General features: G+C 46.4%; 1 protein-coding gene across 1 annotated transcript in view; it reads right to left on the bottom strand.

Moving 5' to 3' along the window:
* Window positions 1-12,896, bottom strand: part of PMP22 (peripheral myelin protein 22) — a 32,596-nt gene extending 19,700 nt beyond the window's left edge. The window contains exons 1-3 of the mRNA XM_056865123.1: window positions 12,882-12,896; window positions 11,898-11,999; window positions 10,167-10,266 (exon numbers count right to left, since the gene is read on the bottom strand). Of these exons, the coding sequence (XP_056721101.1) occupies window positions 10,167-10,266; window positions 11,898-11,975 (178 nt within the window). The 5' untranslated portion in view covers window positions 11,976-11,999; window positions 12,882-12,896. The remainder of the gene's footprint in view (window positions 1-10,166; window positions 10,267-11,897; window positions 12,000-12,881) is intronic.
* Window positions 12,897-14,184: the final 1,288 nt, after the last annotated feature.

The following is a 14,184-nucleotide window of genomic DNA, read 5'->3' as shown; positions in this document are numbered from 1 at the left end:
GAATGACTGAACCTGGAGTTGGCAACCCTATTCCATAGCCATGGACCTTCTTCCCATGTGTTCTGACCCTTTGCGTATTTATTTACTTGGAAGCAGAACTCACTAAGTTCTTACACCTAAGACAGCATGCACAGGACTGCAGCCCTAGACTAACTTACATCTCCATGAGCTATCCAGAATGCTTTCTTGACATCTTCCTCTTAAACTCCCCAAACATGAGCATGCAAGCCTTTTCAATGAGTGTTCCAGAGCTCTGGAACCTCTTTTCAGAGGCTCACCAAAGTCAAAGGACCACATTATGAAAGATGCTACATTTTCTTAAAGATAGATGGATAGTTGTGGCAGGGAGCCTCAACTGGTTACAGGCTTGTAGGTGCATGCTCATGCCTTTTTAGGCGGTATATGTCTTTTAGTCCCCCGTGCACATTAAGACTCCAGTATGTGCATCAATTTAGGGACACCCAATTCAAAATGAAACATTTCACCTGTCTCTAAACATTTGATGTACAGAATTCACCTAGATGGTGACTTTGCCTCCCTTGTTTATGTATACTACATTTAATTTGCCTACTCACAAACTTTAGGACACATGGTTGCCAACTGCCTGGAGAAAAAGCTGTCCTGTCTCTTTAACAGAGGCTTCATGGGATATTTACCAGGTGATATTATTTACCTCCATGCCATAAATAGCTTCAGCTGCCCGTTTCCACACATTAAGCCTCTTTTAGAGGGATAAGATATTTTCCTTCAGGCCTGTTGGGAGAGGCACCTAAATGCATTACAAGAGGACAACCCTTTGGGGTCCGAGGCCCATTTTCTCAATTTTAAATTAACCGGCGGAATACATATGACAATTCTCTCCCTCTCCATGGACACTGCGTGGCTGGAGACGTTAAGGGAAACCCCAGAGAAGCAGCTGCTGCAAATGGGGAGGGGAGGGACAGGCTGTCACCTTCACAAGGTCATGAAGAAGAGCTTCATATTTCTATGCCCGTGGCCCTTGCCTCCTGAGGAGAGCAAAGCGAGGGCTGCCTGGAATTATTGGTTGCACAGAAAGCCTTCCAGGAATCAGTCTGGTAACTACTACGACGTCTTCCACTACCACAAACTCAGGAAATGCCTCTGAATTGGGCCCTGCCTGTGTTCCTGTAGAAAACCAACCCTAGTTGAGTGGGGTCCAGAAATGAGGTTGGAATAAGGCCAAAATCAAGTTAGGCGAGGGTTGTCAACCCCCAGGTACTAACTGGAGATCTCCTGCTATTACAACTGTTCTCCAGCTGATTAAAGATCAGTTACCCTGGAGAAAATGGCCGCTTTGGCCATTGGACTCTAGGGCATTGAAGTCCCTCCCCTCCCCAAACCCCACCCTCCTCAGCCTCCACCCCCAAAACCTCCCGCTGGTGGTGAAGAGGGACCCGGCAGCCCTAAGTTGGGCCCAACATTAATTGGAGACATGGGGAAGTTAACAAAGCCCATCGCCATGCAACCTGACCTTCTGCTTATTTAAGTACTGCTGAGCTCAAGGGACTTTATTACCAGGCAAGTATGCACAGGGTTGCTGTCCTGAAGCAATCAGTGCTAGGTACTTTTTATGGACTGTTGCTGGGAGGGGGCCATAAGACTTGCACTGCTGCAACCCGCTGCTGCTAAAGAGGCAAATACCAATTCCTAGAGCTGACCTGTGGCTCAGGGATCTCTCCTGTCAAACAGAGCTCATACTTGCACTTCTGAAAACCATAGTAAAGTCTGTTCTATTGAGCCTATTTCCACTAAGCTCTCAGGGCCATGGTTTCCCCTCAATGGTGGTCATTACTTTTCCCAAAGCTCTTGTCTATGAATACAATGAAGAACGTTATTCATGGAAATCACCAGCAAAACTCCTATAGCCTACAGCAACATGGAACAGAAAGAGGCTTTTAATGCATTCTCATAAATTCATGCCAATTTTGTGGTTGACCAGTCAAATCTAGACTGCTTCTCAGGAGTCATTTAGATAAATCAGCTGAAACAATTCCCAAGATTACAGCAGTTTATGGAAATCCAGCTGTCTACTGTAATGTAGTCAGATACAAACTAGAGCAATCAATTGTCCCTAGAAACCTTGCCAGTTTTACATTAGGGGACCTTGCCCTGGTATTGATAACAGACACATTTGCTTTACGTTGGGCATAACCCAGCAAAATGTAGAGGCATTCTCACAGAAGCCATAGAAATCCTACCCCTTCCTGAAGGGCAAGCCTCACACTTGGAACAGAGCAACGCACCCAGCCATGCTTACAACGTCAAGACCCTTTTCTACCTCCTCAAAATACACCTAGCAGCCTGCCTCTGCTCAGACCACCACTGAGAGGTTGCCACACTCAAAGCCTGAGGATTCAAAGGTTCACTGAGGTATGCATGTGAAACATCGGTAGTCAAGTCAAGTTTATGGTATAAGGCCATAGGCCATTACAATCTAAAACAGTATAACGATATAACAGGTTAAAATGTACAGAACCAAACTCATTAAAAAAAATACGAAAGAAATTAAAATATGCCCATTCAGCTCTATTCAGCTTTACCACCTTTTGGGATTTGCTTCGCTCTGATTTGCTTGGCCGCCAGGCCATACAGTGCCATTTTTGGGGAAATATAAGGGTCCATATCTGATAACAAATAGATTAATCTGTCAGCATCAGATGATAATTGTGACGCTGAAAGAATGTTTGCCAAAAACCTGTTCCGGGGCTCAGTGTACAAAGGACATCAGTAGAGAGTCACAGTATGTTCCACAAGGCACTTCTTTTGGGGTGCAGAAGGATCTGGACCAGAGAAGAACGGGGTCTCAAAGTGTGTCTCAAGATGGGGCTGCCTTACGCTGCACTCGAGCTCAGGTTGTAAAGAGTTTACTTTTCCAAAATAAAAAGGAAGTGTTTGATGGGAGTTGGGCCTGGGGATTCCAAAGGCATTTCTCTTCCATAGTTCTGGGCAATTTGGAACTTCTTCTAATGTGACTATCCACTGCTTAGAGAAGTAATTGCTAAGCCTTCCCCAGCTGTGTAAACAGGGTCCCTGATTTTTGGAACCTAATAAAGAGCATCTTTTATTCGAAAGGCAAGCCCCAGTCAAAATTTGCCATGCATGAGCGACACTGAACCGGCTTGCCTACCAGGCATTTATAGCCGGGGTGCAGTTAATGCCGCCAAATGCTGATTAAGGACATAACTACCGCATGTAAATCTGCTACATTGTCACACAGGCACTTGCACCAGCTGTTTTGAAGCGGTACCACCAGGGGCCAGCAGTGCAGCGCAAGACGGAAGCATCGCCGGCATATGCGCGCACACACCCCATTTTGCAGAGAGTTCTCCGTCCTGGGTTTCTCCCCAGTGGGGGCCCCCCAAAGCAGAATACATGCTTCTCCTCTCCTCCATTTTATCTCCGTAACAACCCTGTTGAGTGTGTGTGACTGGCCCAGTGTGTGTGACTGGCCCAAGGCCACCTAGCAAGCTTCCATGGCACAAGCGGGGGTTCAAATCTGGTTCTCCCAGATTCTAATCCAACACTTTAACCACTGCACTGGCAGTACAAGCCATGGAGTTCTGCTTTCAGCACTGTTAAAATAAGCATTAACATTACAATCGTGAGCTGTTACCAAAATCCCTCGCAGTACAAAGCATCCTTCATTGCATTACCAAACAACTGACTGACAGAAGCCCTCAAAACCCAACATGTCACAAAGCTCCACCACCAAGGAATGCTTGGCAGCTATCTGGACTTGACAGAGCACCACTAGTTCTTCCATACACCCCCACAGGACCCTTTCTACCACATGGTCACCCCTAATTCTTCCATAAAGCTCCCTCAGGACTCTTTCTAGCACACACCAAAAGTAACTAATCGATTCAGTCTTCAGACACTGCATCCATGCTGGAAATTCATGACCCGTCCCAACCAAGTGACATTTATGTCATATCTGTCCCTCATAACAAATGAGTTTGACACCCCTGCCTTATACCAAGTCAGACCCTTGTCCTACTAAGGTCAGTACTATTTAGTCTGAGTAGCAGTGCCTCTCCAGGGTCTCAAGCAGAAGTCTTTCACATCACTTACTGCCTCATTAGGGGAGAGGCCATGGCTCAGTGGTAGAGCCTCTGCTTGGCATACAGAAGGTCCCAGGTTCAATCCCCAGCATCTCCAGTTAAAGGGACCAGTCAAGTAGGTGAGGTGAAAGACCTCTGCCTGAGACCCTGGAGAGCCGCTGCCGGTCTTAGTAGATAATACTGACTTTGATGGACCTTGATGGTCTGATTCAGTATAAGGCATTCAGTATACTGATTCAGTATAAAGCTTCATGTGTATTGTTTTCACTAGAAATGCTAGAGATTGGACCTAGAACCTTCTGCATGCAAAGCAGATACTCTGCCACTGAACCGTGCTCCCTCCCTTATTTACACCAGAGAAAACAGAACTAAATAAATAAGTACATTCAATAAGGGAAGACAGAAGATGTGGCCTCTTCCTCCCAGACTATCAGTACCTTGCAGGAAGAGGGGAAAAGAGCAGATCCTTTACACTGGCTTGCTTGGCCCAACCACCACCTGACCAGGGGTCACTTAGCTCCAGGGTTCTCATTCTCTAGGTGGGTCCCCTACACTGGACAGACAGTGGGGTATAGTGGTTAGAGCGTTGGACCAGGATCTTGGAGACTCGGGCTCAAATCCCCACTCTGCCATGGAAGCTCACTGAGTGACCTAGGGCCAGTCACATACTCCTAGCCTAACCTACCCCACAGGGTTGCTGTGAGGTTAAAGAGGCCAGCAGAAGGATGTAAGCTACTTTGGGTGCCCATGAGGAAGGAAAAAAGGTAAAGGTCCCCTGTGCAAGCACCGGATCATTCCTGACCCATGGGGTGACGTCACATCTCGACGTTTACTAGGCAGACTGTGTTTACGGGGTGGTTTGCCAGTGCCTTCCCCAGTCATCTTCCCTTTACCCCCAGCAAGCTGGGTACTCATTTTACCGACCTCAGAAGGATGGAAGGCTGAGTCGACCTCGAGCCGGCTACCTGAAACCGACTTCCATCGGGATCGAACTCAGGTCGTGAGCAGAGCTTAGACTGCAGTACTGCAGCTTAACACTCTGCGCCACGGGGCCCCTAATGAGGAAGCAAGGCAGGGTATAAATGAAGTAAATGAATAAATGCTGTGAAGATCAAACTCCAGCTGTGACCATGAAATTATTCTTGGATTTACCTCGCAATTAGCACTGAATGAGAAATCCCACATTTTACCCACAAGCAATCCTTAAAGACTGAGGATATGAATCTCACATACTAATATAAACTCTGACTATCTCCACTTCCAAAGACACTGAAACAACGCCATCAGTCCACTCATATAACGGGCCAAAAGACAGTCCTCTGCATGGTCACCATCTTTGAAGAGTGACACCCTTCCCAGCCCACTGACTGCAATGGAATTTGAAAGGTGTAACTCTGCTCAAGATGGTACTGTTTGGGCTTGCGGACAAAGGGAAATCTTAAAGTGCCAAAATCCACCGAATTCTCACATTTCTGTTCTATGTGGGTTTCGTTGCTAATCTGCTGCAACTTGAACCTCATTTAGCGCAGACGCAATAATCCTTGCTGATGCTTTCAGACTGTTCCAAAGAGCAGAGAGAAGCAAGTTCAGCATTTGAAGACATATTCAATCCCAAAAAATGCCACAAGTTTTTAAAAAAGAGTGTACTGAGTGAGCTTATTATTTGCTAAAGACTGTTTGTGTGGTTGTCTCAGTACGCTTTGCTACGACTGGAGGTTTGTTTTTGACTGGGCTCAAATTAAGGTCATACTATACCTCTGTCGTGTGAATGGTTTTCCTGATTTTTTTAAAAAAAGAAACTCTAAAACAGCTACAGAGAGCTCCAATTTGGAATGTAATCTCACATGGAGGAGGGGACTCTTATCTCTTTCCCTAGGGCGGTTTTTCTTATCAAATTGCACCTCCCAGCTGCTTTTTCGCCTTGCAAAGAAAAAGACACAGGTATTTGCAGCTTCCCCCCTAAGGGGCAAAATCAGACAGGAGAGGGCAACTGTGATAAGAGAAACAGCCTGCAGGGAATAGACAAATTCTGCCCCCTCCAATATGAATTTTCAGCTTCCCACAACTGCTTTGAGTTTAAGCAGTTGAGGGGGACATATCTTAGGGAATACATTTGTGTGACTGCTCAAGATGAACTAATAATTTGACACTCAGCCAACACACAAAAAGGCATCCTGACCTCTCTGCTTTTTAATCAGCCCAATCTACCTCCATGGGTAGGGTTGCCAACCTCCAGGTAATAGCAGAAGATCTTCTGCTATTACAACTGATCTCCAGCCGATAGAGATCAATTCACCTAGAGAAAAATGGCCGCTTTGGCAATTGGACTCTATGGCAATGAAGTCCCTCCCCTCTCCAAACCCCGCCCTCCTCAGGCTCCACCCTCAAAATCTCCTGCCAGTGGGGAAGAGGGACCTGGCAACCCTATCCCTGGGTTGCTGGGAGGATAAAATGGTAGAGGGGGAAAGCCATTCCAAGCAGCTTGAAGAAACAGCAGGAAAGAATTGTGACACTCTGTGAAGCTTAAAAACTACTACTCTTTGCGTTAATAGGGGTATGATGCACTGCTGCTGTCTGGGTCTTTCAATGGACTACTATTACGTGGCCACATCCGTTTCCCCCATCATTTGCCATTCATCATGCATGCAGTCGGTTTCCATTAGGTACCTAGGGCTTCTAATGACACTGAAGTGGATTTCTGTTTTCTTAAATATTGAACTAACATATTGTAAGATCATCAATTTCAAATTACAGATTGATTTAAAACTCCCCCCTCCCCCCAGTTAAAAGCCCTGAACTCCCAAAGGCATAAGCTTTCACTCTGTTATGGACAGAAATGTAAATGTATTTCAAGCCTCTGGTTTGAAAAGGCCAAAATTCCAACTCTGACTCAAAATAAACAGACCTGAGGGTATTTAAAAGGAGCCCCATTCAAACCGGGTAACGCAGCGCAGCCGAAGCACTGAATGAAATGCCTTGGGACTCTGATCTCACAGTGACTCAACATGAAGTTACTCAGTCTGGGTACCAGCCCAGATGCCACATGGGAGAACTCTGGTCTTTGTGTAGCTGTGAGGGATTAAAGAATGCCTGCCTGGACGCAGAGCGACTGCTTAAGTTGGTGGCGCACTGGAAATCTCTCTGCTGCGTTATAGCTCAGAAACAACCACCCCAAAATGATGTGCAGTTCCTCAGAGAGACAGTTCTGGGTAGGGTTTCGATGCAGAATGTGTGAACAAGCATACAAACATTAGAGCGACAAACACCCCTCCCTTTCCTACTTTATTTGGGAAATCCATCAATCTTTGCCTGACCTGCCTCCTGGGTGGAGCCAACTGTGATTGGTTTTAGATGCAGTCAACTTGGCAGTGCCAAGCGCTCTGGGTTGGATCCAGCCATTAGTCAGCAGAAGGCCCTGAAAGCCGCTGATCTTTGCTGATTTCTCCTCCCCCCCGGCAGTCCTTTCTAACCCCAAGTCAGAACTTAACTTGGTTGTGGCACCCGCGTAGAGTAACAGCCACGTGAGGTGTCAGACTGCAATGAGGATGAAACTGTCCTAGATCCAACCCTATCAATACTACATGTATGAATGCTTGCAATGATTAAAATGTCCGCAAGGGCTTATGATCCTGGGGACATGAACGACAGCTGGGAGAGGCAGCCATACCCACCATCTAGATGTAGTAGACGGCTTGGCTTTCTTAAGGACATCCTTAGAGCAACAAACCCGCAAGCAGAAGGGTGGCTTGTTCTTAGGTTGAATGCATAGAATAGGGTGCTCAAAGGGGGGTGGTTCCTGACTCTCTGAATGGGAGACCACCATTGTGGCCGTTTGAAAGCAAGTCATGATGGAGGCAATTATCCCCCATTACTTGTCCCTAGTGCCTGAAAATCGGGGTCACTAAGAGGTTCCTTGTTTAGCTATCAAGGATAATAGTGTGACGCCATAATACTTATGAATTAAACAGTTATCGATCTTGTTTCCAGATCAACATGAACACATGAAGCTGCCTTATACTGAATCAGACCCTTGGTCCAGCAAAGTCAGTATTGTCTACTCAGACCGACGGCGGCTCTCTAGGGTCTTCAGGCAGAGGTCTTTCACATCACCTACTTGCCTAGCCCCTTTAACTGGAGATGCTGGGGATTGAACCTGGGGCCTTCTGCATGCCAAGCAGATGCTCTGCCACTGAGCCACGACCCCTCCCCTTAGACAGCTATGCATCTCTCCATTAAGAAAACTGGCAATTTAGTCATACTTGCAGCTTCCCATCTTCACACTAGTTTTGGTGTAATACTCTGTCAAAAGCTTTATATAAAAAAGTAACCATAAGGTATATATGTGATAAATTATTCTATAGTTAAAGCATCCTTGAGTGTCAAAGGATTATTTATGATTACCAAAAGTCAAAATAACTGACACCTGAGTTATCTTATTCCTGAATTGCTGAAATGAGACACCTCTAGATACTAAACCAATAGAGTATTGAGCTACAAGCAAATGCGAAATGTGTACACAAGACAAAGGCAATGAGATTGAGATTAACAAAGATTTGTCCACTACTAGTAATTGTGTAATAATTGCTAGACATACAAAGATGGAATTTATGAACTCTTATGGCAAATTAAGACCCTTTGGCCAGATTTCCAAGACGATTTTCCTTAACAGACCCCATTTTTCACCATTATTCATAATTTTTATGGAGATAAAAGGTGAAAAACAGTAATTTGTTCAAAGTCAATTAAATATATGGATGAGCAGCAATGTGAACCTACATCTCCTGATCATGTTTGTTCTCAATGCCTCACTTAACAGTCACATATTTTAACTTTTAAAAATATGAGCAAAAGCCTATGATATCCCGAGATTTAAACCATGCCAAGCATATGTCAAAATGTAAGGTAGTTCCAAGCAGAACAAAACATGGCAGCTTCTCCATCTCTCAGAAAACTAAGGTGCAATTTGATACCAGCTCCACCCAGCACCTAATCTACAGCAATCAAATCTAAATCTACAGCACATTCTACAAAAAAATGCAGACAAATTATTATGGACTGAAACATCTAGTTTTCTTTCTCTCCTTTATTTTAACATCCAGCCAAATGAAGAAAGCTGGAGAACTCAAAAATTTGCACACTTTTTTTTGTGTTTGATATTTTAGTTGTTCCTAATAAAACAGATTTTTTTTTTGGGTGGGGGGTCTTTGAACCAATCCAGCTACTGACCATTGCATGCATAAAACTGGTGCCATTTAGTTCACGTGTAAAACTTTCTTCTGTCACTAAATCAAACCCTAGGAGTTCCTACAATCTTATGGAGAGGCCAGCCAGCTGATTACTTTAAAAGAAAAAAAAATGTGAAGATTGCAAACGAAGGCCTTCATTCAGAAACCAAACCAGGCCTGCTTAGCGCACATCAGGTGGCTGAGGCTGTCAAAAGGTCTGGCAAGGAGTGAGAAAATGTGGATCTGGGGATAAGCAAGTTTAAAAATGAGAGGGATATTTAGGGTTGCCAACTCCGAGTTAGGAAATTCCTGGAGATTTGGGGGTGGAGCCTGAGGGGTTTGGGGAAGGAACTCAGCAGGGTGTCATGCCATAGAGCAGTGGTTCCCAAACTGTGCTCCACGGAGCACTTGGTGCTCCGCAAAACATCTCCACGAAAAGAAAACTACTACTGTCATATGGTTTAGTATATAGGTGCTAGATGAAAATTAGTGCTCCCTGATAAATTTCTCTCCTGAAAAGTGCTTCATTGCTCAAAAAATTTGGGAACTGCTGCCACAGAGAATCCACCCTCCAAAACTACCATTTTCTCCAGGGGAAATGAACGGTGTAGTCTGGAGGTCCACTGTAATTTCAGGAGATCTCCAGGCCTCACTTGTAGGTTGGCAACACCAGGGGCACTGCAAGGCACACACTGGCAGGGCAAAAAGATGTGATTTTGCCCCAACTGTACTCAGAAGCTATGGACTAGCAGCTTACATCAAGCCTATAAATATTTCACAGGGGTAAGGGTGGGACAAGGAAGAATTGGTACCAAACACCGTTCTGGAAAACGACAATACTTTCAGCCAAATTCCTCACCATTTGTGGATGACTGTACGCAATGGACCACTTCTGCAGACGGTCCCATTGTGCAGTTCTGCCAAAGGTCTGTTGCGCGCACAGCACCAGAGAGCCATTGCTGAAGGAGAAGGACAAAACCGTAAGACAAGGGAAAGCCAGAGGAAAACTCAACACCAGCAAAAGCCTCACGCTAAACAGATACATTTCCTAGACATGTTCATCCTTGCTTCGTTCTGAACTCTAAAGTAATTAGTTAATTAAGAGCCATTATTAGCAGTTGACTCAAACTTTCTAAATAGATCTGCGCATAAAGGCAGGCCTTTTTTGCCAAAAAAAACCCCCAACAACCCACAAATACACATGTATCACTATTTGAAGAGAAAAAAAATCTCTGCTTTGTTCTTTCATTCCTTTGACTTCACGGAAAAAAAGAGAGCAGAGTTCAAAAGTGTGTGTGTGTGGGGGGGGGAGAAATCTCTTTAAGCCTTTGCCAATTCTCACAGGGGAAGGGAAACCCAGTTCCCTTCAATCCTCATGTCCCAGTGGCAAGGCTATGAGAACTCTTCTGCATATACTCCTAACACATCTGTTAGGAGTTTGGAAGTATTTTTATAAGGCTTCCTTGAAGAGCATGCAAATGAGGCTGTCTACAGTCGTGTGATCTGGGCAGCTCTATTTCTCTGCCTAGGGCAGCCAAGTAGTTTTGTTGAGGTTTATTTTAAAAATTGGAAATGGACTCAAGCATGCTAAAAGACTATGGCCATTTATGCTTGGTAATTAGCAGCGCATTCCAGGCTGAATTGCCCTGCATGTTTGTTTTTTTAATTTTTCACGCTGAATCATCATCCCGGAAGGAAGCCGGCGCATACCTGCTTCGCATTACTTAAGAGCACCTATAATGCAACCTTTTGTGTTTGCTCCGCCCCCGCCAGGGAAGAATCTCCTGAAGGAACCATGCAAAACAATAGCAGCACATTAGTTATGCACATGCTAATGACTATGCAAACAGGAACAAAGGAGCAGGCGAGTGGGGGGGTGGAATTTCTCCTTTTAATTCGGGACCATGAATAGGCATTTTTAAAGCCATGTTTTAAAAAAAGAGCTGTGAGCTAGCATCAAAATTGATCATGCCTAAATGGCCTATGTGTTACTGCAGGAAACCATTCCTTCCTGCACTCTGTAGGTGGCGGCAGCTTGGGGTTACTCTGTGTGTGGGGGGAGGGGGAGGAGAAAATACTCTGCACATGTTCAAATGCACATTCTTTCCTGATATTCGAAACATAGCTCTGAGGCTGAATCTGGGCTCACACTGCCTCCAAAACGTTTCCGTTCCACTCATTTTAACTACACAGATACGTCAATGTATCATATACACAACGATACACTCTCTTGAAACATAGAGCTCTTTTGGCCAGGATCCAGCAAATAACCACGAAGCTATTTTGGAGTACACAACTGTTTGGGCTGCAACTTCCCCTCCCCTCCGGAGAAATTTATACATTGACCAGTGACACAAGAGGACACTGCAATAGTCAATCCAGCACTAAGTATACTTATTCAGACGTTCTGCGATTTCAGTGGGGTTTATTCCCAAGTAAGCACCCATAGGGCTGCAGAATAAAGATCCCATGCTTGGAAGTTAATGCCACTGACCTACACAGAAGCGATGTCCAAACAAAACGTAACTAGGATCAGGTTCTAACTCGTTTTATTATGATGCGAGGTGTTAAAAATGAAGTTTATACTTACGCTGACGATTGTAGACACAAAGAGAAGGACAAGAACCGACACATGCAGTACAATGATCCCCAGCAACAAAAGGAGCATTTTGGCAGAAGGTCTCGGATTGATCTGGAGGGAAAGGGGAAAAAACACCTTTAAGGTAAAAGGAGCCGACTTTCAAAATTAGAAAGTGGAGGGAAGCCGATCCCCGAAGAATGAACAGCAGAGGGTGCAGCTGAGATGGAAAATAAACACTGTTAAGGGTTGGTGTAGGGAGGCTAAATACCTTCACAAATTACGTCTCTGCTTCATAAACAGAAAAGAGCTAACTGCGTGTGTGCTAAGAGAAGAGAAAGACTGCAGCTTCTTTTCTGGGAGAGCTGAAGGCATTAGAGCGCCTCAAAATCAATTAGCCTTGACTGCCTGAAAGGCTGAAAAGGGCAATATCGGAAGTAAACCAGACCCTGGAAGATTGGTGGCGCTTGGGAAAGGGCCGTGATTCCCGCTAAGGGAGTCATATGCAGTTGGGAGGATTTGGAATAAAATGTTGCAGAACTCCCCACCTACCTCCCCCTGAAATTTTACACCTTGGATTATTTCCTTTCTTGGGGTTCAGCTCCAACTTCCCCAGATTTGGAAAGCTTCTGGCGTACGGCGGACACGTCCAACGCCGTTACATTGCTCAAAGTTTCCGTTTAGTCAAGGGGCTCTCTTCAGAAACGGCCCGCAGACACAAACCAACTATCTGTTTTCCGAAGAGGTGTTTAAGAAAGGGCTTCGAGGCAAAAAAAATAAAGCCAGGTCTAAAATAAAGTCGGAAAACACCGTCTCCCGCTTGGACCAACCCCCCACTGGCTCGGATGGTTTGGAGGCGGGGAATGGAAAACCGTTATGCCACAAAGCCCCCATTCTCCGCCGAATAATCCACATCTGCAGCCCCATTAAACCAGCAGCCCCCCCCCAGCTAACCCAGCCCAGCGCTCCCCACCCCAGCAAAAGAAGACGACAAACCTGTTTGGACAAACACAGAGATTCCCAAATGGCAGGACAGAACCCCACAGAGGTCTGTCCAAGCAGCTTTCCTTGCTAGAGGCAGTGGGGCGGATGGCGGGCAAATCCTTTAGGGTGGGCAGCCAGCAAGGGCCCAGGCAAAGGGACTTGGGAGGACCAGGGACTAAAAGGCAATGCAATAGGAAAGCAAGGAAAGGGGTCTTTGCAATGGGGTGAGAGTGATCCAACAGGAAAGGTTATTTAAAAAAAAAAACCCCATCCATCGCTCCGCACAAGCCTGCCCAAGCGACTGTTATAAAAGTGGAATTCCGGGGGGGGGGTGGAGAGGAGGGAGAAAGATCTACGTGTTGAACTGTTTCAACCCGTTTCTAATTATATCAGACCCAGCCCAGCTTGGAGTAACTGACTTTTCCTCCATGGAGTAAAAGCTGGGGAGCTGCGAAACGCTCCAGGCGGAGCGGGGGCCGAACGGCTCCTACAGATCGAGCCCCCCGAGGGGCGGGGACCCCTCGTTGAAACGGCTGGGGGGGGGGGGTTGCATAGAAACTGCCGTCGCTTTGTTACATCCCGAAAGGCACTGGCCCAGAAGCGTACGGGCAAAAAAGCCCGCGATGCTTTCGGGGTGGCCTCCCCCCCACCCCCCAGAGAAGAACCCGCTACTCACTGCCCGGCCACAGGTCGCTCTTCTGTCCACCGCCCGTTCCCCCAAATAGTCCTGGGCGATTTGGGTGCGATCCCAAGGCGGGCACGAAAACCGACTGAGCCCGGCAGGGGGCGGGAGCCGGGAAGTTTCGCCTTTGGGCAGAAACAACGCCCCGATAGTGGCGGCGCGCCAGGCGGGGTGTGCCTAGCACGCCGGCCCAGGCAGGCAGGCAGGCAGCGGACGCTGCCCTCCAGAAAGACTTTTTCCCCGAGGAAGAACGGGGGACCCCTACTCCCCTTTCTCAGCTTTCTCTGCGGCGTTTTTCTGCCTCCAGCCCCCTCCCTGGAACCCACGTGGGAGCCGGATGGCTAGAGCTCGCCCAGGCGGGCTTCCCGCTAGAATCACAGGACAGAACCATCATCCTTTGGCCGTTTAGACACGGGAGGTTTTGCCTTGGGTTCGTTGCGATCGAGATGCACATTTCCCCCCATCCGAATCCTCAAAACTCAAAACTACCAAGGCCACGGTGACACAGCCCGGATAACCCACAAGAACCGATCAAACAGGAGCCCCCATGCAATTTTGAAAATGCAGATGGGGAAAAGGTGCACCTACACAGCAGCAAATGCAGAGCAAAACCTCCCGTGCATAAACGGCGCT

Source organism: Euleptes europaea, chromosome 1 (assembly GCF_029931775.1).
Source record: "Euleptes europaea isolate rEulEur1 chromosome 1, rEulEur1.hap1, whole genome shotgun sequence".
Classification (NCBI taxonomy): Eukaryota; Metazoa; Chordata; class Lepidosauria; order Squamata; family Sphaerodactylidae; genus Euleptes; species Euleptes europaea.
Note: the sequence above shows the minus strand (reverse complement) of the source record. Positions and strands in the feature narration are given on the sequence as shown.